This window comes from Poecilia latipinna, unplaced genomic scaffold (genome assembly GCF_001443285.1).
Source record: "Poecilia latipinna isolate Pla-1442-1.1 unplaced genomic scaffold, P_latipinna-1.0 Scaffold1626, whole genome shotgun sequence".
Classification (NCBI taxonomy): Eukaryota; Metazoa; Chordata; class Actinopteri; order Cyprinodontiformes; family Poeciliidae; genus Poecilia; species Poecilia latipinna.
In genome coordinates this window covers 118,254-144,314 of record NW_015114242.1, presented here as the reverse complement: position 1 = coordinate 144,314, position 26,061 = coordinate 118,254, and the positions used below count along the sequence as shown (strand labels likewise).

At 42.0% G+C, this 26,061-nt stretch overlaps 4 protein-coding genes across 10 annotated transcripts in view; 1 reads left to right on the top strand and 3 right to left on the bottom strand.

Moving 5' to 3' along the window:
* Positions 1–2,810, bottom strand: part of clec3ba (C-type lectin domain family 3, member Ba) — a 7,318-nt gene extending 4,508 nt beyond the window's left edge. The window contains exon 1 of the mRNA XM_015059402.1: positions 1,267–2,810. Within this exon, the coding sequence (XP_014914888.1) occupies positions 1,267–1,363 (97 nt within the window). The 5' untranslated portion in view covers positions 1,364–2,810. The remainder of the gene's footprint in view (positions 1–1,266) is intronic.
* Positions 2,811–2,875: 65 nt separating this feature from the next.
* Positions 2,876–8,702, bottom strand: LOC106964114 (fasciculation and elongation protein zeta-2-like). 5 transcript variants are annotated; one of them, XM_015059399.1, is made up of 10 exons: positions 7,919–8,701; positions 6,497–6,605; positions 6,224–6,340; positions 6,018–6,144; positions 5,639–5,904; positions 5,405–5,485; positions 5,192–5,267; positions 5,051–5,116; positions 3,341–3,366; positions 2,876–3,071 (listed from the first exon to the last, which is right to left on the bottom strand). In XM_015059399.1, exons 1-9 carry the CDS (start codon positions 8,248–8,250, stop codon positions 3,356–3,358), a joined length of 1,185 nt encoding a protein of 394 aa, XP_014914885.1. In that variant the 5' UTR covers positions 8,251–8,701; the 3' UTR covers positions 2,876–3,071; positions 3,341–3,355. The 5 variants fall into 5 exon arrangements, with proteins under 5 accessions (XP_014914885.1, XP_014914884.1, XP_014914886.1 ...); XM_015059398.1 differs by lacking the exon at positions 3,341–3,366 and having other exon boundaries at positions 7,919–8,700; XM_015059400.1 differs by lacking the exon at positions 2,876–3,071 and having other exon boundaries at positions 3,231–3,366; positions 7,919–8,702.
* Positions 8,703–8,885: 183 nt separating this feature from the next.
* On the top strand, positions 8,886–12,963 carry ubxn11 (UBX domain protein 11). Its single transcript, XM_015059396.1, has 14 exons — positions 8,886–9,117; positions 9,213–9,253; positions 9,834–9,944; positions 10,035–10,132; positions 10,256–10,307; positions 10,399–10,484; positions 11,069–11,153; positions 11,248–11,465; positions 11,538–11,615; positions 11,683–11,797; positions 11,888–11,991; positions 12,068–12,147; positions 12,495–12,638; positions 12,719–12,963. Exons 1-14 carry the CDS (start codon positions 9,044–9,046, stop codon positions 12,858–12,860), a joined length of 1,428 nt encoding a protein of 475 aa, XP_014914882.1. The 5' UTR covers positions 8,886–9,043; the 3' UTR covers positions 12,861–12,963.
* An 822-nt stretch (positions 12,964–13,785) lies between these two features.
* Positions 13,786–25,053, bottom strand: cep85 (centrosomal protein 85). Of its 3 annotated transcripts, none has more exons than XM_015059391.1 (14): positions 24,912–25,053; positions 23,342–23,401; positions 23,104–23,235; positions 19,477–20,243; positions 18,607–18,737; positions 18,368–18,485; positions 18,093–18,278; positions 17,555–17,707; positions 17,293–17,447; positions 17,079–17,196; positions 16,506–16,556; positions 16,319–16,426; positions 15,701–15,944; positions 13,786–15,605 (listed from the first exon to the last, which is right to left on the bottom strand). In XM_015059391.1, exons 2-14 carry the CDS (start codon positions 23,379–23,381, stop codon positions 15,442–15,444), a joined length of 2,367 nt encoding a protein of 788 aa, XP_014914877.1. In that variant the 5' UTR covers positions 23,382–23,401; positions 24,912–25,053; the 3' UTR covers positions 13,786–15,441. The 3 variants fall into 3 exon arrangements, with proteins under 3 accessions (XP_014914877.1, XP_014914880.1, XP_014914881.1); XM_015059394.1 differs by lacking the exon at positions 24,912–25,053 and adding an exon at positions 24,734–24,839; XM_015059395.1 differs by lacking the exons at positions 23,104–23,235; positions 23,342–23,401; positions 24,912–25,053 and adding an exon at positions 20,836–22,200.
* Positions 25,054–26,061: the final 1,008 nt, after the last annotated feature.

The following is a 26,061-nucleotide window of genomic DNA, read 5'->3' as shown; positions in this document are numbered from 1 at the left end:
TTTAATTATGTAAAGCACTTTGAAATGCCTTGCTGCTGAAATGTGCTATACAAATAAAATTTGATTGATTGATTGATCTACAGCCACAAACTATAGTTGATTTTATTGAGGTTTTATGGGACAGACAAATACTGCACTTCACTCTGATATCCATAAGTTTCAAGGTAATGCAAGCAACTTCATTCAGATGTCAAGCAGTCTGTGTATTATTTCATCTTAGCGTACACCTGCCCACCTAAGCTAATATAGCAGGTAATGAGAGCATTTCATTAGAGAAACAACCAAGAGTCCCGCTATAATTTTGCAGTAGCTGCAAAGGTTTCCATTCACAGATGGAAGAACCTTTTGACAAAACAGCTGTCAATAGTTGACTCTATAAATACTGCCTTTACAGAAGAGTAGCAGAAAGAAAGCAATAACAAAAAGCGAAAACCTTTAAACTTTGGCTCGAGACATGAAGGAGACACAGCAAACAGGAAAAAGGTGGTTTGGTCAGATGAGACCATGTAAAACAGAACATTAATACTCATCACTCTAATGCCAGCTGTGAAACCTGGTGGAGGCAGAGTGATGCTGGAACTGAGCAGGAAAATGAAGCTGGTTAGAGTTGATGGGAAGGTGAATGGAGCCAATTCTGAAGGAAAAATTGTTAAAGCTGCAAATGACACTAAATGGTTAAAACTGGAGTGGAGATTCATCTTCCAGTAGTACAGTGTTTCTCAACTCTGGTCCTCAACGCCCCCTGCTCTGCATGTTTTAGATGTGCCTCTATTCCAGAGCAGCTGATTCAAATGATTGCATGACCATCAAGAACTGCAGAAGCCTGTTAATCACCCTGAGATACAATTCAGGTGTGTGGCAGAAGGGAAATACCTAAAACATGCAGGACAGGGGGGCGGTGAGGACCAGGGTTGAGAAACACTGCAGCAGTACAATGATCCTAAACCTAAACATACAGCAACAGCAACATTGGAATGCTTAAGGAATGCAAGTGTTAAAATGGCCCGGTCAAAGTCCTGACAAACTTGATTCATAATTTGTGGCAAGACAATGAAAAGTGTTATTAAAATACAGATGCTCTCCACAAAGTTTCGTTTCAGCGGGGCAGAAAAGCATGCTGCAGTTTCTAAGCTTCATTTTCTCTCCATCTCTGACTTTTACACTTTGTTGGTCAAACACATTAAATCCCTAATGAACACATTAAAGTTTGTGGCTGCAACCAGACAAAATGTGGAGAAGTTTATAGAGTTTGCATACTTGTCTTACCTTTCTTTCCGTTTCTCTTCTTGGGGGACGTCTGCTGCAGTGAGCTGTGCAGCAGCAGAAGAAGACAAAGTGTCGCCTGAAGCCCTCTAAGATCCATGACTGAGGAGGAAAAACCTGAAATCCACAGCGAACAAACTGAGTTGCTGCTGCAGCTCCTCTCAGGTCTGAGCAAAGACTCAGGCGCAGACTGTTTGGTCCCACGTGACGAAGTGAAGGCAGAATGTAAAAGGAAAACTTATAACAGGGAGAATAAATGTTTTACAGATGTCAAACCCCTGTTTGTGTCGCTGTTTTGCTCAGTTTTCTTTATTATTCTTCAGCTTTTTTTTACATTACGACAAAGGATTTTCTTATTTAACAAGAATACACGATATGTAAGGCAAAGTCACATTTTTCTGAATGTGTCCCGTGGAAGCACAGATGTAATCTCTTGTTTTCCTTTCTGTTGCCTGCAGTGATTGGCTTCTAGGCGCCAGAGGTCGGATGCTTTGGAGATTTCTCGAAAGTCTACATCTGGATCTCTTCAGAGAGCTGGACGAGACGCAGCAAACACGTGGCAAAGCCTTACATAACGAAGAAACACTACTGTGAGGTTCAAAGCTGATTAAGATGCAGGTTGTTTTTATCACATCTACTTGATATTTAGTGAAAGTGCAAATAATGTTCAGTCATTTCTGCTCTGTTAATTCCATACAAAAGTTAGTGAGTTAATGCAAAAATCTTCCTTTGACATGTGCGATATGCGGTGGAGGCTTGAATTTCTGCAATACAAGATGAAACTGCCCTACGGTTTCTACTCACCTTTGTAAGGGGTTCTGCTAAATGCAGAAGTTGCTGTGCGGGTCATTTACAAAGTTTTTCACTCCACTAAGATCATCATCAAAACCACAAACGCTGAACTCGGCACGTTTCCGCATCACGTTCTTTATTATTTAATTCTCAGTAGTAAAATTAAGCAAACATATCAAGAGTTCTATTATTCAGATACAATATTTACACAAATAAATAGCGTAGCAACGTGGCCTCTGTAAGCAGAGTTTCAACATGACATTCATCAGTGAAAACAACAAGTTCTCCATGATGTAGAAAAGTTCAGGCAGAGGCAGCTGGTAGGAACACAGTAAGAGTCGAGGTGAAACGCCTCCTGCGCGCTCTGATTCGGAGCTGCAGGTGGCGTCTCCCAAACGCTGACAGCTTGTGGGTCAGATTCAGTGATTACTCAAATGCATAGATTGTTTCCAGTCCAGCCTCCTTCAGCTCAATATATTATATAAATACAGATGGTGTTGGAGGTAGAGTCCTGATAAAATGAGGAGATTGTTGACACACAATGATGCAGACTGGATTCAGATTTGTTATATAATCTTATAAATATACATTTTCTGTTTTTTCCACCTCTGATCTTTCAACTTATAATGCTGGGATGCTGATCTTGTCTTTTTTTGTTTATACTACAAAATGTTTTGCTCTTTAGAAAAGTGTCCTTGTTTCTTGGCTCAGATGATCAGTTGATGCTTCATAAATACTAAGCCCTTTGCTTCACAGCTTTGCCCTGAATAAATTCATCTAATATCTGATTGAGTTCTTTAAAAACGAAGAAACACCTTTAGAAAAACCTTGTACATGTCAAAAGGTTTGCAAGAACACACTCTATTTGCAAATCACAATCATCAACTTAAACATATGAATCAATAAATTCACACATGGAGGTAAAAACATTCAGGAATAAATTAAGTGTGCTTCACAGGTCCTCTTCTTTCTAACTGTCTGCAGATCATCAGGATCAATTTACGTCGGACAAAACACTGAAAGAAAGAAGAATATGAATATTAAAAAGGAATAAAAAATATAAAAAAAGTAAAATCTATGTTTCTGCTCTTTTCTTCAAGATGCTTGTTGGGTGAGATAAAGACTGACTTCTAACTAAACTGCAGAGACTCAAATGTAAAGAGCAGGAAGGAACAGAGGGACATCTTTGAGGTCTGACTGAACTACACCGTTTGGTTGGCAGGGGGCGCTCTTGCATTGTGACGTATGGAACAACAACAATGTCACACAGGAATATGCCACAAACCTCGCTGTCCAAAGCTCAGACCAGAGCTAGAGAGTAAAGCAGCGTAAGATTGTGAAGAGAACGTGAGAAGTGGAGAAAGACAAAAAAAACAGCAATGAAAAGATCGAAGAGAAGAGACAGAAGACACAAACTCAGATTATTTCACGTTTCCATATCTTTTCCTGTCCATTTCTAGTTGTTCTTACTAAGACTGGACCACACAGATTCATTTTGACTCATAACTATTTCCATCAAAATCAAAGACTAACAAGCAAAAAGAGGAGAAATGGAGGACATGTAGGACAAAGACAGGCAATAAATACAGGCGAAAAACATGAAGCTTACAGGAAATGGAAAAAGCAGAAAAGCCGACTGCAAAAGCAGATTCGTAAGAAACATCCAAGCATAAATACAGAGTGACAGAAGCAGGAGCGGACCACGGGAACGAGTTGGGCTTGTTGGAACAAGCAGTGTCAACAGAACAACTAACAAAAGGAGATGGGATAAAGGACTCACACACACACACACACGCACGCACACACACACACACACAGACACGCTGTGTGATTTCCCACTCCTCTGAGATACACACTGTGATTATTTACTGTAACTCTGAGTGTTTTAACTTCTCAATATCAGAGTCATATAACTGCAGCATGGAAACATGGAAAAGTCTTTTCAAGGATGCATACAGTGTCTTCCTGATGTGTTTGCAAAACTATCTTTTTTACACATTTCAGCCACTAACTGAACTTTATCTTAATAGGATTATATGTGAGACCAAGTCAAAGAAAACTGTGTAGTTTAATCTTGTAAAACAAACAGTTATACTGGAAAACTATCAGAGGTTGATTAAAGAACATTAGTGAACAAACAGCAAGACGAAGTGCAGGGGAAACCGCAAACAGGTCAGGAAGAAAGCTGTGGAGAATTTGATGTGGCTCTGTTCAGTCAATCATCCATAAAACTACAGCACAAATGAAAACCCCACAGACATTGACCAACATCTAAACTGATGTCACAGGATGGGAAGGTTTAGTTATATATCTGAGAATTATGGCACGATTTGCAGATGCTCTTTGTCCAACATGGCTGAACTTGAGCTTTTATGACCAGACTGACTTCACATCAGCTTCTAAATGTGAAAACTGGTAGCGAGATGCCTTGAAAGTGTTAAAGTTGTAATTGCAGTCAAAATATGGTTCAACCAAGGTAATGGTTCAACTCAGAAAGAAAAACAGACTCTTCAGACTGAGGTGCTAAAACATCTTGAAAACCATATTTTTGTTTCCATTCATTTTGAAAGGCACTGCAGCTATATTTTAACTATGACCGGTGGATCAAATTTAACCCTAAAAATGGTGCACATGTTTCTCTCCTGGAGCCTAGATGTTACTTTCCACAAGAATAATAGAACTTGCTGGTAACTTTCAGGAACTTTTCAGGAACTTCGTCTGAAACATTCATGAAATTAGGGTATTTAATAATCAGAACTTACTGGGTATGTTTTTATTAGTAGGCTCTGGAAATTTACCTGGTGTGATCCTAAAAGTAACTACTAACTTAATGAAAAGTAAAGACTGTGTTATATAGTTAAATAAAAACTAAATGTGAAGCAAAATAAACTGTGGAACTAAGAAATTGTACTTTGCTCTACAACTGGAGATCTGAGATAAAACACAGCTGGTCATTAATGGTCACAGGGTGGAAACAGAGGACAGAAACACTCACCATTGAGGATGTAGTCCGTCAAGAGACCAGGCACCTTGTCGCTGTCATCTCTCATAGCTTGCAGAACTGGAATAGATCAATAAATCAGCGCTGATTCAGCTAAATCAAGCCAAACATCAGAGCAGAGATGAGAAGGCTTACTCTTGGTCAGGATCTGGAGGTCTTCAATCGACGGAGGTAGTCCCTTTTTCTCGTAGGGAATGACTGTGGTCAAATACTGTGAACCACAGGAAAGGAGGGACAAGGCTGAGCAAAGCATTTGTGTTGCTGGAAAAGCTGCATTTCCAGAGCAAAAAAAAAAAGAGAAGAAAAGAACAGAAAAGTGAAAGCTTGTGGCTATGTGAGGAGTAGAACCTGTCTGTCGCTGCAGCCACTGCCAAATGTTTGCCGGAAGCTGTTTTGAATAACAGAGGAGAGGCCGTCCATGCTGAAGCGCTAAGGAGGAACGAAGAAAAGTGAAGAAGAAACGAAAGGGGGGAAAAACAAAAGTTGAATGAAATAAAGTATTTAGGAAGTACAGGAAAGTGTGGTTTCCCCCAACAGAATAGCAAAGTCCTGTTGTCAGAATGATTCGTTAAGATTATTTACTGATCCAGGTGTTCTCTCCGGCAGAGCCTGAGCTGCTCCGGCTCTGCCCTTCAGCTTCTTCTTCTTCCTCAGCGACTCCCTGTGCTCCTTCTGTCGGTTCTGCACGTCGATGAGCGCCGAGATGAAGCTGTTCTTCACCTCCTTCTCGAAGTCTAGCTCGTCTCTGACGGCCAGCTTCTGCACCAGCTCCTCAGAGAACCTCCTGATGTTCACCTCCGTCTCTGTCAGACGCTCCAGCAGCTCGGCAGCGCTCAGCGACCTCAGCCCTGGAGTCATCAAACACACACACACACACACACACACACACACACACACGTACTGAGCAAAAGCTGTTTGTGAGAAAAACCCGCGGTTATTGCTCGCTGTAGCGGCCACTCACTGTCCTCGAAGCCGGGACTGCTCCGCCGGATGTTCACAGAGAGCATGGACAGATCCGACTGGGAGGGATTCCTCTCTGCCTCCGCATCGGGTGAGTCCTGCATCATTTCCTCGATCTCCTCGATGACCTGCGCAGAGGGGAAAATAAAACAATGCATCAGAGGATCAAATATCTGATTCACGGCGCGATGTGACCTCATTTTGCACCTGCTCCGCCGTGACGAGGGGCTCCTGGTCCACACAGGGCACAATGATGGAGTGCATGTCCAGTTGCTCCCTGAGCTCGTCCTCGTCGGACAGCTCCGCCGCATCGTCCGTCTCTCTCTATCCGGGGACAGAAGGTTGTGAGGGGGGGGGAGGGAATTTAATCAGGCACAATGAGAGAGAATTTCAGCTTTGTGAGATAAACACGGGGGGGGGGATTTGCTGGGAGGATGAGGGATGGGGAGGAGTGGAGCGGGAGGCGGCGGAGTGGCTCACCGGTCTCTCCTCAAGGTTAAACGTGGAGATGTAGAGGGAGCGCGTCCGAGACTGCCGCCAATCCACCGGCACGGCCTGGCCGTAGCTACAGGCGAGGGCGTTCCAGATCCTGCAGGAGAGAAAGAGGAATGAATGACAGCTGCAGACTTTGCGCTCTTCAAACAGCTTTTCCAGGATTTCTGAGCAATTTGTTTGCCATGATCTCGTGTAGGTATGTAGCAGGAAGTCAGTGTAACTCTGGGAAATGCGTCACATCAATTATTTAATCAATCGCATGATAAATTAGAATGAGCTCAATAATTTCCATTCTGATCGTTACTATTCTTTGAAAGGCAGTTTTGTTTATAGAGACTTCATAGTCCATTTTTAATTATGGTTTTAGTTGTGTGTGGTTTTTAGTTTTGTTTTTACTTGTTTGTGGTTGTTGAGTTTTATTTTAAATATTTATTGTCCAGTTGCAGTGTAAAGTGTTCTACACAAAGTTAACATTTATTGGTCTTTGAGGGGGCGAACTTGCATCATTATGCCACTTTTTTAAAATATTAGTTGACAATAGTATCAAAACAACAATATTACGATTTATCGCAATGATTTTTAAGACAATTTATCTTCTTTCAAAATTTGTTATTGTGACAGATCTACGTGCAACGCATTTGGAGTTTGACCTGGTAGTCAACTTCTAAATTTATCTTGAGACGCATTTCCTGCAAAACTATTTTTATTCCTCTGAACTTTATTACACTTTATGAGATGGACATTTTTAACCATTCTGTGCAACATATGAATATAGTTTGATCTAAACCAATCCATAGTAGCTCTGATCCATATTTAAGGTTGTTGTCGCACTAGAAGATGAACGTCCACCCAGTTTAAACTCAGTTCCTCCCATCTTCTAAACATTCTTGACCAACTTCCCTGTACTCGCTGAAGAAAAACATCCCCACATCATCATGCTGCCACTACCATGTTTCAGTATGAGGATGGCCATGTGATCAGGGTGATGTGCAAGTGTTAGTTTTTCCATTTTGGTTTCATCTTCTCCAATATGTTTGCTGTGTTTTCTGCCTGGATGGTTTCTAGCAAACTGGAAACAAGACTTTTTATGTTTTAGGGGGGGGAGGGGGGGGAATTAATGAATTATTGTCGTTGTTTGTTGGCTATGAATACTTATGCAAGGGCTTGTATGTGGAAAAACAATTATGTGTCATAATGTCTGAAAATCAAAGTACCAAGTACTGGTTGATGGTCTCACAGAACCTGATGATGAGAATATCTCTGGGGTCTTCAATCCATCCAGCATTATTATCCTAAATAAACATCTACCCTGATATGATCTTTGTGTGTTTTTAACCAGCTTTATTACACATGGTGGGGGGTAATAACGTGGAGCCTGCTCCTGACAGGCCAAACACAAACACTCACTTGTCTTTCTCCAGCAGCGTCTCCTTCGTGAACACACTCACTGGACCGATCCTCTCCGGTTTTACATTTCCGAGGCATGCCGATAGCTTCCCATCCGCTCCATTAACCTGTTCCTCCGTGGACCTGCACACACCGGATTCCTCCGGGGAACCGTCGCTGTCAGCCCGCCCTGGAGGATCATCCTGATCCTGGAGAAGCCGAGCCACCGCTTCCCCCGCGGCGGGGCTGACCCCTGCTCGGCCGTGCTGCGGTACCGAACCCGCGGTCACGTCCGCCAAGTTCGGCCGGTCGTCGTCGAAATGCGCGATCGGTGCATCCATGGCCCGGACCATGCTAACCGCCCCGGGCAAAAGATGGATTAATCGGGGCAGAACTGGCAGGCCTCATCCTCTGTGTGTCTGACGGGGGCAGCAGCAGCAGCGTAGCACCGGCTGGGCCCACTAGTGGTGATACCCAGGATGTTATGGACCTGATGTGTGGAGAGAGACAAAATATGTTGACAATAAATAAGCTTTTTGTGCTGGAGTCTGTGATCGTAATCATGTTTTTTCCCTCCCTCAGTTAATCAATTTGTTGTTTGGTTTTACTATTCGGCACACACATTGAGCTTGATGTCTCCCCAGGACTTCTTCATTGAACTAAAGAAGTAGAAAAAAAAAAAAAAACATTCATGGTTATTTAAAATCAATCATGACATTATATGCTACAGAAATCCTAAAATTTGATAGATTATGCATGCGCTATTTTTAAATCAACATATCTTTGTCGTGTCGTGTCACTAATCAGATATTATCTCTTTACCATGCTTTCGCATGTAAAGTATAAGTAATGTAAAAAAATAAAAATCACAATGAGGGAAATTCTTTCCTTAAAAAGGGAAGAATATAATATAATATAATACAATATAATGATTAATAATATAGTAAGTTTTTAAAAATAACAATAAATCAATCGATGAAATAAAAGAAAGCCCGCCCTCTAGCGGCTGGCGCCGGCATCTTCACGTTTTCAGCTGGGATCTGCGTTCCCGGTTGCTTATGACAACAGACTGTAAACAAACTGAAATAAAACAAGGTGATTCCCTTTGAATACGGTCGAACAACAGACAAAGTCTTTTGTTTTGAGATGAGCACTCCTTTATCGATGCTGAAGAAAACAAGGCGCACTCCCCTGCACGACTCTCTGATGGACGAACAGGGGTGAGATTATAATTTCAACCTAAGCTCCTGTGTGCTTCTGTGTGAAATATTCAAACAGATCATGTAGATACACAAAGTCAATTTTTGCCCTGCAGGGCTAATAGAAAAGTGCCATTCAAGAGGAACCTGCTGCAAGGTAGGCTGCAGTCACAGACCACCATTAAATTATTAATATATTACTGACGCTGCACATATCTGTATGTAAAAAAAAAAAAGACCTTCAGTTAAATATAAATACTTAATGATGAGGAAAAAAGAGTATTCATTATTACATTATGCAGTTTTAATACAATTTATTGCCTTTTTTGATGTGACATTAGCATAACTTTAGCCACAATCCAAACCCTAGGAAATGGGAAGAATGCTTATATATATACAAAATCATATCAATAAATAATAGTTTTAAACAAGTGATTATTGAAACCCCTGCTGTTAATAATGTGTGCATCCATCTTTTGTCAATTAGATTAACTTAAGCATCTTTTCACAAGGCTGAAGCATGCAAAGTATATTTTCAATAATTGCCTCAGTTGCTTATATTTTGTGGAGATTTTTTGCTGGTGATTTTGCTAGGAGCCATTATTTCTTAACACGCCAATTTTTCTTGATTGAAATAAAGGTTGCATTTTTCACAGCTTTTCATCAATACAATATTAATTTCATCAAGGTGTTTTTACACATCATAAACCATTAAGATGCATATTTTAATGCCTCAGAAATAAAGGCAACACTGGTTGCTGACGACCCGCTAAGTCCCAGTCCTCCTCAGGCTCACGCTGCGACCAACGTCGCCTCCACTTCAAAGTCCGGAGCAAGATTAAAACAAGGTGCCTCATTCGCTTTAATACCAGTGTAAATTATATCTGTTTCTGTTTAATTTCAGCTTCAGGAGATTTGTTTTGTATTTTAACGATCAGGTGCCCCAAGTGACTTCGAGCTCATGGCAGCCATGATGCATCGAATAACTATGTTGGAGAACATGCTGAGGAGTCAAGCTCTGGCAATGCACAAAAAGGTAAAAAAATAAATACATAAATAAAAAACACACACACACAACTCCTCCAGATGAGTAGAAAAACTTTAAAGACACCCACCAACAGGATGAAATCTCACAGAGTTTTTCTGCTTTTATCTGAAGGATGAGATGATCTCTGTTTTGGAGGAGCAGCTGAGGTCTCAGGAAGAGTCAGGTATTTGTGTGTAACAGGCTCAGACCTGTTCAGTTCGAGGATGTTTGTCTGAATTAAAGCAATTCGCTGACTGCCATCTTTCCCCGTGTAGATTCAGAGGGCACGCCTTGTCTGAGTAGCAGATATGAGCTGAAGAAAAGGTGCCAAGTGCTGCAAAATAAAGTGCAAGAAATGGAGGTAAGATTTACAGAAGCATCCAATATCACTTCATATTAGGACCAATACAAATAAAATACCAAGTTATCTCATAGTGAAGTGGAAGAAAGAATAACACATTTTATGAATAAAGATACAATAAGTGTGGCATGACTTTACTCTGAATTACCTAAATGAAACCCAAAAGTAGCTAAAAGTTAGCCATGCACTCCACATGATTTCTCTTTATTGAAGATTGGCAAGAAGAACCGTTCAATTAAAGCTGTGGGGTCTGAGTTGCTAGAAAGTTGGATGGAGCTAAATAAAGGTCAACCCAAGACGGAAACCTGTTAGAAGCTGCAGAAGACTACAGGCTGGAACGGTCCAGTCAAAGTCCAGGCCTAAGTAGATGAATAACGAGCTATTTGGAAAGAAGAATGAGCAGAAAATTCAGAAAATTCCTATGATCTCTAAAGAGGCACAGCTGTATCCTCTCATATGGCAGTGGGATGATACAAATACCCATATTTTTAAGACTTTAATTAAACTTTGTTCTTCCATTTTACAACTTTCTGCTAGTTTGTCAGAATAAAACAGGTTGAATGCGAACTCCCTTTTTCTCGTAGAACTTTCTGGGTGACTACGGTCTGATCTGGGTGGGAGACGAAGACAGCAGCAACTCAGAGGACAGTCCACAGAATACAAACTCTGGTATAGTTTAATCTTGCTTTGCAGACACTCGGCTCTCTTCTAATCAGCGTAAAAGTTTACTTTCACCGTCATACTGACTGTGTCGCCTGTGCAGGACTTTCTCCTGACAGGGGCTTCCAAATGAACTTTGACCTTGTCCTTCTGAGGATCAGGGAGCTGAATGTCCTCGCAGGGGAAGGGGAGTCTTTCGTTCAAGCAACAGGGACCGGAGCCAAGCTGGCGAAAAAAGATCCCATTCAGCTCAGACTCTACAGGAACGGCATCGTCATGTTCGACGGTCCGTTCCGCTCATACCAGGAGCACAGCACCCAGGTTGGCTTTCTGCTCAAGTCATTCTACACTTTACTGGGCTGGATGGTTCTTAACGTGTACTGATTTTTACAGCAATGCATGCAAGATCTCATGGATGGCTACTTTCCATCTGAGCTTCAACAGAGATTTCCAGACGGCGTACCTTTCGAGGTGCGTCTCTGCAGCACTTTCTCCGTTTGCAAACGTGCAGGTGTCTCACAGGGCATCCCTCGTCCAGGTTCATGACCGTCGCGATGACGAATTCATGGTCAGGACGCCATGGCACACGTTTCCTGGCGACGGACAAGCAGTTTGTGGGAAGGAATCAACAGACTCAGTCGGCTTTGTGCCAGGTTTGGTCAGAACTCCTCACAGTTGCGGCCTACAATAGAGAATTGGTCTTTTTTTTTTTTTTTGGTTGGTGTTTTGGTTCTGATTCACAGATAGGAGGCTGACCACAGACCAGTTCCTCAACAAGCTGCCAAAGGTGGTAGTAAAGGCCGGCAACGTGATCAACATCAGGGGTTCCCTGAGGAAAACGCTGCAGGTGAGCAGCAGAGAGCCATTACTTACGCTGACAAACCCAAACCTCTGCTTAACAAACACACCGGTTCTCTCATCAGGGCCTCTCTGATGCTCCGAGCAGCAGCAGCAGCTCAGAGATTCTCATTGACACACCAGCGCTCCGAACGATGACGGAGAGGTAAACAAAGTGACTGTGAAATGAGGTCAAGCCTCTGCTCTGTTCAGATATTCTGCAGATCATGATTTTATGAAGGAAGCCCATGTTTAAAAGGCAGAAGGGACCGGCCTCTGCACAGCTGTATTTGATGTCAAAGCCTGATTAAATTCTGATTTGCCCGTGATGACTGATGACGGAGATTCTGGAGATTACTGCAGGCTCTGATGTGAAAAATGGGGCAGGCCAATCTGGAACAGCTCGGGATTATGTTCGACGACAGAAGCAGCATCAGCAGCAGAAACACCTCGCTGCTGATAAACAGAAAAAGATTCAAGTTTCAATCCGTCATTTTCACAATATTTCCTCAGGACACAGAAGATCGACTCTGACAAACCTGCCCAAGCCGCCGTCACTCTCAAGCTGAAATCAGAGGATGGGAATCTCACCTATGTGATGAAAATGAGCCTCTCAGAAACGGTCGGCCAACTGCGAGCCTATCTGGACAAACACAGGTGGATAAAGCATCCCTGTGAGATTTTGACTTCTGTCAAGTTTAACTTTCATAAGCATGTGGTTTCTCGCTGCTCTGCAGAGGGGCAGGTCAGCCGGCTTATGACATCATCAGTGCATATCCACGCTGCAGCTTCGGCGATGACAATCGGACCCTCGAGTCCTGTGGACTCTCAGGAAACGTCACACTGAGGCTCCTTCAGCGGCAACAGCGACACCAGTAAAGAGTTTGAGCCTCTCTTCTTCCTTAAGGTTCCCTGCATCCTTCAAACATTTGGATCAATAATTAATAAAGAAAATGTATGTTAAACACACATGATAGTTAAAGCTACTCCTATTTAGATGTCCACAAGTAAATTTCCAGGGGTCACCAAGACACCAAAAGCACCTCATGCCCAGAGGATCTGTGATTCTATGCCTGGCTCTCTTGTTAGACACATGACTCCTTGTAATACCAGATTTGGTGGGCTCTGCCAGAAAAGTAAAGAGGTCATCACTTGGTCTTTTAACTGGGTGAAGATCTAAAACATTCAGTCAAATGTACACTAAAACATCTAATAAGATCACAAATCAATCCAGTCTCAGAGCACAAAACCTAAATCCTGCAGAAAAACTGAGGGTTGAACTGAAGAGAGGAGAGGAAAAGATTCAGGACTCTGGATGATCAGAGATCCCTCTCTGTACACTGCAACCTAGTGAAAATGACCCATCTGCAATTTTGAACATGCACTAAATAAATGTGATTATTGAGGCATGTATTTTTCTCAATTTTGCAGCACAAGATAACGCTCCTGCAATAAAAGATTTAACAGAGGTGACAGTAAATGCAGCCAGTTCTGCATCTACTGCAAAAATGTTCCTTGGTATTTTTAGACTAGAGAACTGTACAGCCTGTAGTCTTCTGAAGCACAAAGCAGATTTAGTGTTTATAGTTCTTATATAACATGATACAGACAGCCAGGACTGAACAACTGAGCTGTCCTGAGTAATCATTACAAAGAAGAAAATGACTTGACCTGAATGGGTTCACATCTGCAGCTCTGATGTCTCTCAAAGCTTAGATTAGCACGAGTCCGACACCGAACTGGGAACAAATCATTTCTCAAGACCTTCTGCAGTCACAGTAAACAACAAAACCACTGCAACAGATTCAATGAAAAACAATGTCAAAAATCTTTATTTCTACAATATTCAGTTAAAAACATAAAACAACAGTATGAAAATAGACGTCTTTTTCCCTTTTGCAAAACATTTGAGATGTTAAGGCATGCGGAGCCTGACGTTCCAAAGCGAAACCTTGTGCTAATTAAGTTTTAAGGTCCCATGAAATGAAGTATGGCTTGAGTGTCCCTGGTTAAAATCTTTTGTCGTATGTCCATTTTTTTTTGTTGCATATCTTTATTTTAAAAATCCCTTTCACCTCCTGTAAAGTGTCGAGTTTTTCCTAAATGGCTTACCCTATACTTGTGATTTGGGGGTGATCCCGCCATCCCTGCTGATGATCACCGCGGGATAATAACAAACACGTAGGAGAACCTGCTCCCGTCTCAACATCCTATTACAAGTGACCAGAACAAAAATGACACTTCATGGGACCTTTACAAAATCTTCTGAACACATTATTACATGAACAAGTTAGGCAGGCCCCCCCAAGATCTCCCCCCTCAAAAAAAAAACAAACTTCACACCAAGTTATCAAAACAAAAATAATAAATAACACAAAGGGTTAATACTGTTTCTTAGTCATTTATCAGTCAACTACTCTGCCGAATGCAAGTCAGCCATCACAGACGTTAAAACAGATCCAACAAAAAGCTTTCCCAGACTAACAGTTTTTACTCCAAATCGTTAACCGTGAACAGAAAAGAGTCAGCGTTTCCTCGGCTGCTGTAACGTGTCCCTCCGTTTCCTACATTCAGAGTCAGGGAATGTATTGATTATCCTACTGGTTGGTACTCTGAGAGAAAGGTCATATTGGAAGACTTCAGCTGCAAACAACCCTTCCGGTTGGTCTGAATCGAGTTAGCATTGTAGTTGCAATCAGGACAAAGGCACACGCTGGTGTTCAGTCAGAGCGACGGCCCGCGGCGGGGAGGCGAGCTCGCCAACGTTCCCGCTTTAGACCAGAGAGTCTCTTTGGTAATAAAACTGCTGTAGGCCTGTTGGTGTGAGAAGCTGATTTGGTTTGAAACCCTTGAAGTCGTTACGTCCCGTATGTCACAGCACAGTCCGTCGTTACAGTGTTCACCATTGGAAATAATGGTGCATCTGTAACATTTCTTTGTCAATTCAGTTAAAAGCACAAAGTTAAAACATGTCCAGTTGATTGTCAACCACTAAAAGGATCATTCCCCCTCAACGGGGAAATAACAATTTAAATAAATTATATTTCTGGGGCTTCCAAACAAAGCGTCATCTACTCGAGTAAAACAAAGAATAAGACTGTTTGGTAACTGGTAGTACAATAATACAATGTCAACCTCGCCAAACCTCACACTAACACACGCACACACACACAATGCTTAAAGGATCAAGTAGTAGAGGTAAGTTATTTCTGTAAGCCCTTGGACTGAAATAGATGAACTAACCGAGGATGGGAGGCGTCTGAGCTACAGGTAGGCTTGGGACTCAATGTTCAGTCAGGTGAGAGAAGCTAAAGAGAAACCATTTTGGTTTGTCCTCATTCTAGAAAATTAAAAACACGGGCTTTCTTCAAACATTCAGTAACAAGGAAAGAAAGCCTGAGAGATGCCAGAGGAGAACAAGCGGTTGCTGCAGGTTTCCTCTGTCAGAGAGAAGTCGCCGTTACTGAGTGATGCAGTTCTCCCCCATGTCCTGTGCGTAACGATCCAGAATGACGTTACGCAGTTCCTCCACGTCCCGCCGGAGCTGCTGGGCCTCCACCAGCTTCTTCTGCAGCACGTCTGGTTCCATCCAGTCCTCGTTCTGCTCAGAAACTGCTGGAGGTGCTGGGAGAAAAAAACAACAACAAATAACTAGTTTATCTCCAAACAATTCCAGATGGAAAGTTTTAAGTAAATGTTAGAATTTCAGCTGAGCTTACAAGTGAAATCAAGCAGCAGAGAGAGGTTGGGGTTCTGTCCCCGGGCTCGCTGGGTCAGGATGCTGCACAGCGAGCGCAGGTCCCCCAGACAGGAGGCGATCTCACAGTGCAGCCTCTGTGTGAGATGGGCCCCTGCCGGCTCGAGGACGGACGAGGCCTGGTTGGAGATCCTCTGTTCCGGATCGCTCATCTGCTCCTGCAGCGTCAGATTCTGCTCGATCAGCTCCTGGTTCTGGGCCGACAGCTACAGAAACAAAGAGTCGGACATGGACACGTCAGGATCCGTCCATGTTAAATGATTAGAAATGTGTAGAAATCAGAGCTGGATGAAAGAGGCATCAGCAGGTCAAAGAATTACAAACACGAGAAATCAGAAATAGGTCATAAGATTCTTATACACACATCTTAAATAATCTAAAAAATAAGGTTCCACATTTTTTGTCACTCATTTCCCAAAGTGAAACTCCTATAATAATTGATTATATATGGAGTTTCACTTTCTAAAATAAGTGACAAAAAATGTAAATGTTTTCCATGATAATGCAATGTAGGTGAATATATCCAAGTAGTTTTGGATTTCTCCCCAAATCTAAAGGAGAAACTTTTTTTAATCCTCACCTCCTTCATGGCTGTGTGGAGCTCCAGGACATTCGTATCTTTAGCCAACACTTCTTCCCTAAGAGCCTGAGAGCTGCTTTCTTCCTGAGAAATCTGCTCCTCCAAAGCCTACAGATACAGAGACAACACAATGTTAAAACAAATGGAAGCACACAAAGACTCTGTGTTGTTTTGAAGAGAGCAATACCTGGATTTGGGATCCAAGCTGTTCCATCATTCGATGTTGCTTCTCAATAACCTGAAAAGAGAAAAACTTGTCAAAATGACAAAGTTCATCAGTACTTTAATTGATAAACCAAAGTGGAGTCTGATTGTGAAATGGGTGGAAAATGTCAGCAAGAGACTCGGATGGAATGGTTTAGATTGAAGATGATTAATGTGCTAAAATGGCCTAGTCAATGTCCAGAACTATATTCAGTTGAGAAACTGCCTTGAAAATTGATCTTCACAGGTGTAACTGCAGCAAAAAGTGGCTCCATACAGCTTTGATTTTTCAGATTTTTATGACCAAAGACTTTTTCTGCAATACAAATTGTGCAGTTCTTTGCAACACTTTATCACACAGAATCCATAATGAGAAAATGTAAAAAATTAAATAAAATAAAATGTGTTCTAAATATTTTAGAAAGATAATGCCAGTCATCTTCAAACATCCACTCCCCAAGAAGCCTTAAGGAACAAGCATTAGAATATTATAATCCCTCTTGTCCCCACTCTCATGTGCTCAGCTCTACCAAAACAAACACACACACACACACACCTTTTTGAGCCTCTGCTGCTCCTCTCTCAAAGCGTCGTTCTCTGCTCTAAGCTTCTCCATATCCAGACACGGGAGTCTAGCTCCGTCCTCTAGGCCCTGCTGCACCCGCTGCTGCATGCTGATGAAGGCAGTAAACAATTCTCATTATGCATTTTCACTAAAGTGAACACATAATTCACCTGCTGCTGTGGGGAATGGCACATCTTGTACATACTCTGTAATGGTTTTCAGCAGGTCTCTCTCCCTGCGTTTCTGCTCCTCCAGCTGAGCATCTTTTTCCTGGAGCTGTGAGCGCGTTTTCTCCATAGTGGCTTCCAGTTCTCTAACCTTTTCTTCTAGCTGAGTCGTCTGCTGTTCGGCCTCCAATAGCTGTGAAAAAAAAAAAGGGAACAAGTCGTGTAAGTTTACACTTATAGTCTACATACTAGGATTAATGTGCAGCAGCAATTTAGATTAGTTAAAGTAAGTGTTCTTACCTGCTTATTCTGACTCTGATAGTCCTCTAAGGTAGGCAGGTCAGCGAGGTAGCGCTCCAGAGTTTCAATACGCTGCTGGTTCTCCCTCTTCAGCTCTGCCTCCTTTTGATATTTCTTCTTCAGGTTGTTGATGTGTTTGTCTCGATTGCGGATCTGCAGATTCAACCAGACGTGTAGCACAGAGTTATATGATCAGTAAAAGTGACTGCAGTCGTTTAGAGCACACTCTGAACATAAACAAGCTGAAAGCTTGAATAAAGTCATTTCAGTAAAATGAGGAAGTTGACAGAGCAGATTGAAAGTTATGCTCAACGTTAAAAATCTACTCCTGCGGTAAAATTTGGGTGGGTTTCAAGCACCCGAGGGTTACAGCTTTATATACATCCTCCCTTTTACCCACTGAAGTAAAGTCGATGAAAACATATTGCTGCTAAAGAGGAAGGTCAAATTTGCAGTTCTCGGTTCAGTTTCCTCGTAATTCTGTGGTTCCTTTGATTGCAACACGAGTGTTAGGTAGACATGTCAGATAAGCACCAACCCTTTCTTCCTGTTTCTTCATTTCCTCTGCGTGCCTCTCACAGGCTTCCTTCAAACTCTCAGTGAGCCGCCTCGTCTCTGCCTCCACTGCACCGAGCCGGCGCTCCGCCTCGGCCTTCTCCAGCGCAGCGCAGTCGGTGCGCTCGGCGAACTGAGCTCTAAGGAATGCATTTTCCCTCTGAGCCTCCTGCAACGCCACCATGTCATACAAGGAAGTGAGAAACAACAGCGTAATGTGTAATTTAATAACGTGAAACAGAAGCGGCGTGTTCTGACCTGAAGACGCAGCATGAACATGTCGCCGTACGAAGCGCCTCGACCCAGCAGGGCGCCGTGAACTTGCAGTTCGCTTTCCCTCAGCCGCTGCTCCAGCTGGGCCATGTGCTGCTTCTGTCTGCACCATCAACACATCCAACAATGAATAAAGCATGAAGTCGATAGATAAAGATTCCCTTCGTTCATGTGCTTAAAAGAAAAGTCCCAGCAGGAATAGTGAACCTGTTAGAAACGCTTACCTCTCAATGATGAGCTCCTTCTCCTTCAGCAGACTCTCGCTGGCTTTAACCAGAGCATCCCACTTGCCCGACTCCGAGTGCAGCGGCGTCGAGTAGAGCGGGGGATACTGGCTCACTCCAGCATTCATCAACTAAATTGGAAAACATAAAAAACAAAAAAAAAGTCAATGTCATTGAGTTAAAACTGAAATATAAATCAGATGTCTGCAATAACTTACAAAGTCACATTTACAATCCTTTAATTTCACAAATGCTCAAAGCTTCTTCACATTATGTTACTGCAGCACAAAGTTCAGGCTATGCAAGTGATGAAACTTTGAGTAGAGAATAATGTAAAGAAACCGCACTTCCTGGGACATTTATCATATAAAAATTAAGACTCAAATTGGTTTTCAAAACCTTTCTCAAGAGACGAGTTGTCATGGCGACCAGCACATAGTTTATTCTCACCAGGTGCTGGAGGAATGTGTAAAGAGCATCAGGCTCAAACCTGAATAATGTAAAACCTTTAGAGAATCTTTGGAAAATATTTCTGACACCAAACTGATATAAAGAAAGGCAAGATGCTCAAAGATATACAAGTCCTCCGACATGTGATTCTTTCAAAAGAATCCATCAAGACTGTTAAAACCAGACTTAATTTATTTCCTGTATGCTATAGAGTTTCATTAGGATCCCCTGAGTCATCCAATGCTTCAGAACTTAAACAAGTGCCGTAATGGCCCTTTTTGTCCCCATAAAACTTTTTTTTCGGCTTTTACAAACAGCCAGATAGTTTCACCAGTTTCCCATAACTTCAGATTTTAGCATCTGCACAAATCAAGCAAAACATTTGACAGCTGGAAAACAAAGTCTTCCTAATATGCTTACCTGCATTTGTTCCACTTGTAGGCGTAAAGTCTCCAGCTGCTGTTTTTGCTGCCAGCTAGAAAGTTCACTACATCTGTCGTAGCTTTTGGGACTCGTGTGCTCCCTGAACAGAGCTTGAGTCTGCAGACTGAGCGGGCTTGAATAAACCCCGGCAGATCCAGCCGCGCCCGGCTGACTCCCCCTCTGATTAGAGGTTTCTGCGATTCCAGGGAGGCCGGGCCGTGCTTCGGGCAGAACCTTGTAGCTCTGCTCCAAACCCGCCCTGTACGCCTCAGACACACAGTCTGCAGGGTCTCTAATCCCGGAGGTCTGTAACCTGAGCCTGACATCGGGACACAGCCCTCCCAACAGGGCCGACTGATTCAGAGTGGGCTCCACGGGGGGAGAGTCGAACCTCTGGCCCTCATCCAGCCTCGTGTGATCCGTGGGAAAAAGCGAGTGGTCCAGCCCGTTGACGAGGCTGCGGTAGCGACTCAGGCAGTCCGGCTTGGGTCCCACGTGTTCAACTCCTGCACCCGGCTGGGCGTCCAAGTTGGGCGAAGAGGCTGATTTAGAGAGCGAGGAAGACTTGGATGTGGAGCCACTCGGGGTTCTGGAACCAGACGACGACCTGTGACCCTCGGTCGAGGACAACGCGTCGTCCGGGCCGAAAGAGCGTGGCTTTGAGGCCGAGGCGCCAGCCGTGGAGGGCATGACATGAGCAGTGGGGATGGGGATCTGACTGCGGATGGGCTGGAAGGAGGGACTGCTGCTGGAACTGCAGAAATCTAAAACAAAAAAACAAAAAATACAAGAAAAATTAAAAGAAAATGACATTAGGTAGCGCATAAAAGGTTACTTTCTTTCCACTTAATATAAAAGTAGACTTTGTTAGATCACACCAGAGCAGGACTGATATTCATGCTAAAATTTAGAACAATCATTATTTTAGTAGATAAAAATGATTCTATTTACTAAAATAATAATTAGTTGCAGCCCTATTCCAGAGTACTAATAAGTCTGCTGCAGGTTAGTTTCTCTATTTTCAGACAGAAGTAGATGGAGCGGGGTTTATGGGTGGCCTACTTTGATGAGGTGTCACCTCTGAAAGAATTAACTGGCTCCGACTGACTCAACTCAGGGAATAGGCTTAGAATAGACTCACACCAAAGCTCTGAATGAATGCTCCACATTCAATCCAAAACAAATGCATCAGGTGTAAAAGTGGATAAAGAATGTGAATATTAAAGAGGGTCACTCTGCTAGGCAAGCAGAATGTCTTTGTACAAGAAGCTCAAACATCATGTTAAGCAAACAAATATCATCAGTGAGAAAGAAAGACAGAAATTTAAAATGAGCCTGTAGTTCAGGATGACAAACCTGAGAGATCTGTTGAAGTCTGAAAGTCGGGGAGTCACTCCAACTCAGAAAGACAGTTTGCTGTGGCATTTTTTACCTAAAGCTGAACTGAGGTTAGAGCAGCAGTAAAACGCGCTGAATCAAAACAGGAAACAGTCTTCTGCATTTCCAGGCACCACTGAAACTTTCTGCGACACGTAGGCTGACGGCTGCGTGGCGAACGGACCCTTCTCTCAAATCTGTATTGTCCCCAAAAAGCCAAACCGGCCTGGACCGAGCTCCGAGCCAATGCACACAAACAAGCGTACGCAGGAAAGGTTAGAGGTATTTATAGCTCACCTCTCATGTTACAGACTGATCGGTGGGCGCCGCTTATTTAAGCACCTTGCCTCCTCCCAACGCAACACCCATCACAACATGGAACATTTTAAACCACAACACCATTAGACCAGAGCTTCAGCACCGTAACAGAATCACAAGATGATCCAACGCATTTAAACATGACGGAAAAATTACAATTTCAGCGAAATGAATCTTAAAATATATTAAGAAAAAGGCCTTCAGGCTACCCTGATTCACGACCGGCTAAAACAAGTCTAAACCGTTCCGCAACAAGAACTTTGTCAAGCGGTTTACTCAGCAGACATTCCTTCCTTTTGACAGTGTATAAAGTAACCCAAACTCAAAGCTTCTTCACTCTAGTTTCACATTAAAGCTTCCTCTACGTGTTAAAAACAAGTCAATATTTTGGATTGAATACAGTCATTTTACAAGAGCACCAAGGCCAGAGTCGTGACAAAGCCAGTAGCAAGTACTTTAATGCATTATAGAGAGGGAAATAATAGAAAGGCACCAGGGGAACAGAGCAGAAACAGCATGAGCAAATGAGAAGTTGGTCTAAGTTAGGCAAACCTAACCCAGAGGTCAGCAACCTTAATTTATATTTTACTATTCATGTCATGCATCAAAAACAAGAACTCGTACCCGTTTCCAACTATAACAATAATCATCCACTAATAGTGTGTCCTCAACTCAGATGCACTATGAAGCAGAAATTAGGATAATTTTTTGTAATGCCAACTAATACAGAGCTACTATTAAAGAAATAGTGCAACAATTCTTGCTCCTTTGTTTGTAACAAGGTCATTTGATCTCTTTCCACACTAATGAGAAATTAAGAAAAGCCTAATTAACCAAATAAGGCAAACAGCTTGCACCCAAATGACATCACAGCACTGCACCCATGCACCTTTTATCCCATTCTGTACAACAAATTCTATGTAGAAAATTAATTGCATGACAATTTAAAGCCTTGAAATTTAAAAACGCTATTCCTCTCTAAATCATTTATGGTTCAAGTTCTGGTGTTGGATGTCTCGAACTGTAATTTGCAGACGATGCAACTTCAGTCTTGGAAAGTTGCCTTGCTAGCCCCGAGTTCAGAGATCTGCTTATAACGGTTATTTTACAACTTTAGACATCTCAAAAGTAAGTAAAAATATAATTCCCTTGGAAAACACACATTAATTATTCCCTGACACTTTTCCATGAAGGATGGCAGATGGATCAGAGATTTTTATTGTCCAGTGGTAGAAAGGATGGCAAGAAAATCCATCAAGTTTTGTCAGAACTAGGACCACATCATTGGGTTAATTATTTTGCAACGCCGACCATTAGTACCAACTTTGTTAAGATCTAACCTAACAGGCCCACTGTGCTTCTGATAAACCATGTCATCTATTATTCTACTGTCTTTTCCGTGGAAATTGGAGCCTCCCCTCCCAGGTGGCCATTCATAACAAACCACATTTTAGGATAATATTTTTTCATCAGGTTCTAACAACAGAACCACCTCCAGAACAGTATTTCCATTTAAAAGCATAATGTGTGGCAAAACAAAAACAATGATCAGTTTCCACACCCAAGACAGGGGACTCCTCCCTGCTCAGTTGCTGAGTAATGGCGTTCCAACAACTCATCTTCTCAACACAGAAGTGAAGCAGAATCTTGGATCAGTGGTAGCTGGAACGTTTATCTATTTCTATAAAAACCCTTCGGCGTTGGATCACAAGCCTCTTCCCTCTCCACGAATAACCCAGCAAACAAGACAACAGATAAAATCTATTTGATTTCTGCTACCTAAAAGTGTTGAGGGCATGCATCTGGGCATGCTAGCATCTACAGTAATTACCAAGTACAAGTGCAGGCTGCTGTCTATGCCAGACATTCTTCAAAACAATATTACACAACACGCCACAGGGCTAAGGAAGAGCTATCAGAAGTCATCACCTTCCATGCTGTCAGATGCTGAAGTGCCGATCCCGGTGTCCCCGCTGTCGGATGTTCCCGGCCGGCGGCCAAAACGGCTTTGGAACTTCTCTGAAACAGCTTGCGTCTGCCACTCCATGTCAGCGAACCGACCTAACGTGTGTTTGGAAAAAAGGGCACAAAGACAGCGGCGTGTTACATCAACACGCAACGAACTGATGCACAGTGTCAACATTTTCACAGCTGAGTGTCAACTTACCAGGGGATTTGGATTCAAAATATCTCTGTGAGGTCGTCATTCCATACAAGACAATGTCACCTGATGGAAATATACATGCAAGAAGCAAGTATAAGTACAGCAATATTCAAAATGTACCTTTACTTTTAAGCATTTCCTATGAAAAAAAAAGAGATACAATACAAAGTATTCAAAACTCTTGTCATTAACTCTTTTGTACATCTGTCATCATGTTCCAATCATACAATTCAATGTCATTAGCATGGAGGCCAACCCAAATGAGCACACAATTATGAAGTGCAAAGAAAATGCTATATGCTTTCAAAGCGTAGCATCTGAAAAGTGTGGTGTGCATTTGTATTCAGCCGTTTCTACTATGGTACTCTTAAATAAAAGCCAGTGGCAACCTCATTAGCAAATACTGAGTCACATACACGATTTGATTTAAGTATGAAACCACATATATTGAGTGAAAACCTCAAAGATTTGGTAAAGAATGTTATTGGAAAAACAGCATCATAAAAACTAAGGAACACATCAGAAAGGTCAAGGATTAAGTTGTGGAGATGTTCAAGTTTAGAAAAATAGCTAAGTTAGGGGTAATATGCACTGATCCAAAAAAACCATTGTGTAGTTCATCACTAGAAAACCTAGCCAAGAAGACCATGTCAACTTTGGAGGAGACCCAAAGACCCACAGCTCGGGTAGGAAAAGAAAAACTGGATTACGTACTCCACAAATGTGTTACTTCTGGAAAAGTGGTGACCAAAACTGACCCAAGAGTCGACAAAATATTACAGGGATCAGGTGACATAATATTATTGCAACGTACTATATTTTGGTTCTTTGAAAATATCATGCGATTCAGCTGTTGGTGTGTTTACCAAAATATCAACACGTACATTTAACACGAGGCTCTCAGGGTAAATCCTCTTTAAAATATTAAACCTGGCCTCACACGGTGTAAATTAAGAACATTGTGGTTTTGTAACAGGACTCAACAGCTGTTCACAAGCAGGACTTTCTGTTCTAAGTTACAACAAAAATAACAACATGGGCACATGTCTTACATAATAGCCCTCACAATAACTTGTTCTCTTTATTTGGCTGTGTGAAGCTGTACGTTGTTTTTGACGAGCGAATGTGACAAAAACGGATGGACCCAAACAGAAAAATAAGCCGCCAGGAAGCTAAAACTAATCTTAATGAGTAGCTAATTCAGAAAGGAAATGCCTTGTTAACGAGTCAAAGCAAGCTCAGAGCTAACCACGAGTAACCGTAACTAAAACAGATGCTGTAATTTACTTAAATACATACTCTGTTCTTCCAGACTAGGCAAAAAGCCCAACACATAAAAACATTTTTTGCCCCAGCGTAACATTTTTGGTGTTCTGGGATGCGCAGCGCTCTTACCCTGATTAGCTAATCCGTGGTAAATCCGTTTCCGTCGAGCGAGCTAACAGCTAACTCAGCACTGCGATTTACTTAGCTAAAGAAGTTCCTACAGCCTCATAATTGCCAAACAGCTTATGCGATTGAATTCACAGGAAAAAAAAACGATATTTACACGCTTAAAAGCATGATAACTTACCCGACTTTCTACATAAAGAGAAACTGCATAAGTAAATCTCGGATAAAGGCTCGTAACTGATGCCGAATCTGTACCATCCACTGCTGCTGCTGCTGCCGTTGTTCCGCTAGCCAACGGTTCCTCACCAAGACAACCCTCAAGACACAATGGCTGCTCGTTTAATGTCACAGCACCGCCCGCCCACCCTTCAACCGTATTTATCTGTGAACACGTTTTAGGATGTACTTAAACTAAACGGTTACATTTCTATAATTGTATAACGATTACCCTTCTATATGTGTAATTTGTTGCATCTTTCAATATTGTAAGCTAACATTTCAAGGTAAGCGAACATGCATCTCTCGTTTGACCGAATTCTACTGTAAAACAAAACGAGCAAACCCAAGCAAGATGTGCTGAGAAATCTAAAGTAACATGCAAATAAGCTATGCAAAGGTTTCAAACGCATTTATACCTATTGTGATTTCTAAACAATTTTTACAAAACTGACATAGCTAAAAATACATTTCTGTTTATATGTTAAATAGGATATTAATGAAAATTCAATTTAAAAAATATTTACCTACCAAAAAGGGAAATAACTGGTATTGTAACTCATACAATAAAAATGTCTTTGAAGAGTTGTGGTGATTATGTTGTAGGAAGGAAGGATCTCAAGTATCAATCGGTGTTACAGTGAGTCTGAAGAAGCCTCTGAAGACACTCTTCAAGAACAGGATGCTGAAGATTTTGTGAAGAATCCGTCTTTGCACAAGAATCTCTGGAGGTGGTACAGCAGTCCCTAAAACAGAAACACCCTAATTCATTAGCTTGTTTGACCTTTTCAAGTCACCAGATCTGATGCTGCTACTACAATAGAAGATAGCAAAAGAGGATTACACTCTCTACATCAGATTCTTAAAATATAAGCAGCAATACAAAATAAGCAACAAAAAAGTTTTGTAAGCAGGTGAAGGGTGTAATATTCTCGAGCGAAGGCGCACAAAAACCAAGCGACTAAAAAGGTTTTGATGAAATTAGAAATTCAATAAAATATTCATTAAATTTTATAAACAACATAATAGTCTTTATGTTCAGTCTTTTTATGTCACTATATACCAAATTGCCAGGTTGGACTTAAGAAGTAGTGGCCACTAAATACCTTTTTAAG

Coding starts and splice junctions, on each gene's coding strand:
- cep85 (XM_015059391.1), bottom strand. CDS start 23,381: ATGACGACCTCACAGAGATATTTTGAATCCAAATCCCCTG. Junction 18,738..19,476: donor TACAAGTGGAACAAATGCAG/GTAAGCATATTA, acceptor TTTCCAATTTAG/TTGATGAATGCTGGAGTGAG. Junction 17,708..18,092: donor TGAAGAAACAGGAAGAAAGG/GTTGGTGCTTAT, acceptor TTGAATCTGCAG/ATCCGCAATCGAGACAAACA.
- ubxn11 (XM_015059396.1), top strand. CDS start 9,044: ATGAGCACTCCTTTATCGATGCTGAAGAAAACAAGGCGCACTCCCCTG. Junction 11,466..11,537: donor ACCAGGAGCACAGCACCCAG/GTTGGCTTTCTG, acceptor TGATTTTTACAG/CAATGCATGCAAGATCTCAT. Junction 11,992..12,067: donor CCCTGAGGAAAACGCTGCAG/GTGAGCAGCAGA, acceptor TTCTCTCATCAG/GGCCTCTCTGATGCTCCGAG.
- LOC106964114 (XM_015059397.1), bottom strand. CDS start 8,250: ATGGTCCGGGCCATGGATGCACCGATCGCGCATTTCGACGACGACCGG. Junction 6,145..6,223: donor CCCTCGTCACGGCGGAGCAG/GTGCAAAATGAG, acceptor CCCTCTGCGCAG/GTCATCGAGGAGATCGAGGA. Junction 5,905..6,017: donor CAGTCCCGGCTTCGAGGACA/GTGAGTGGCCGC, acceptor TGATGACTCCAG/GGCTGAGGTCGCTGAGCGCT.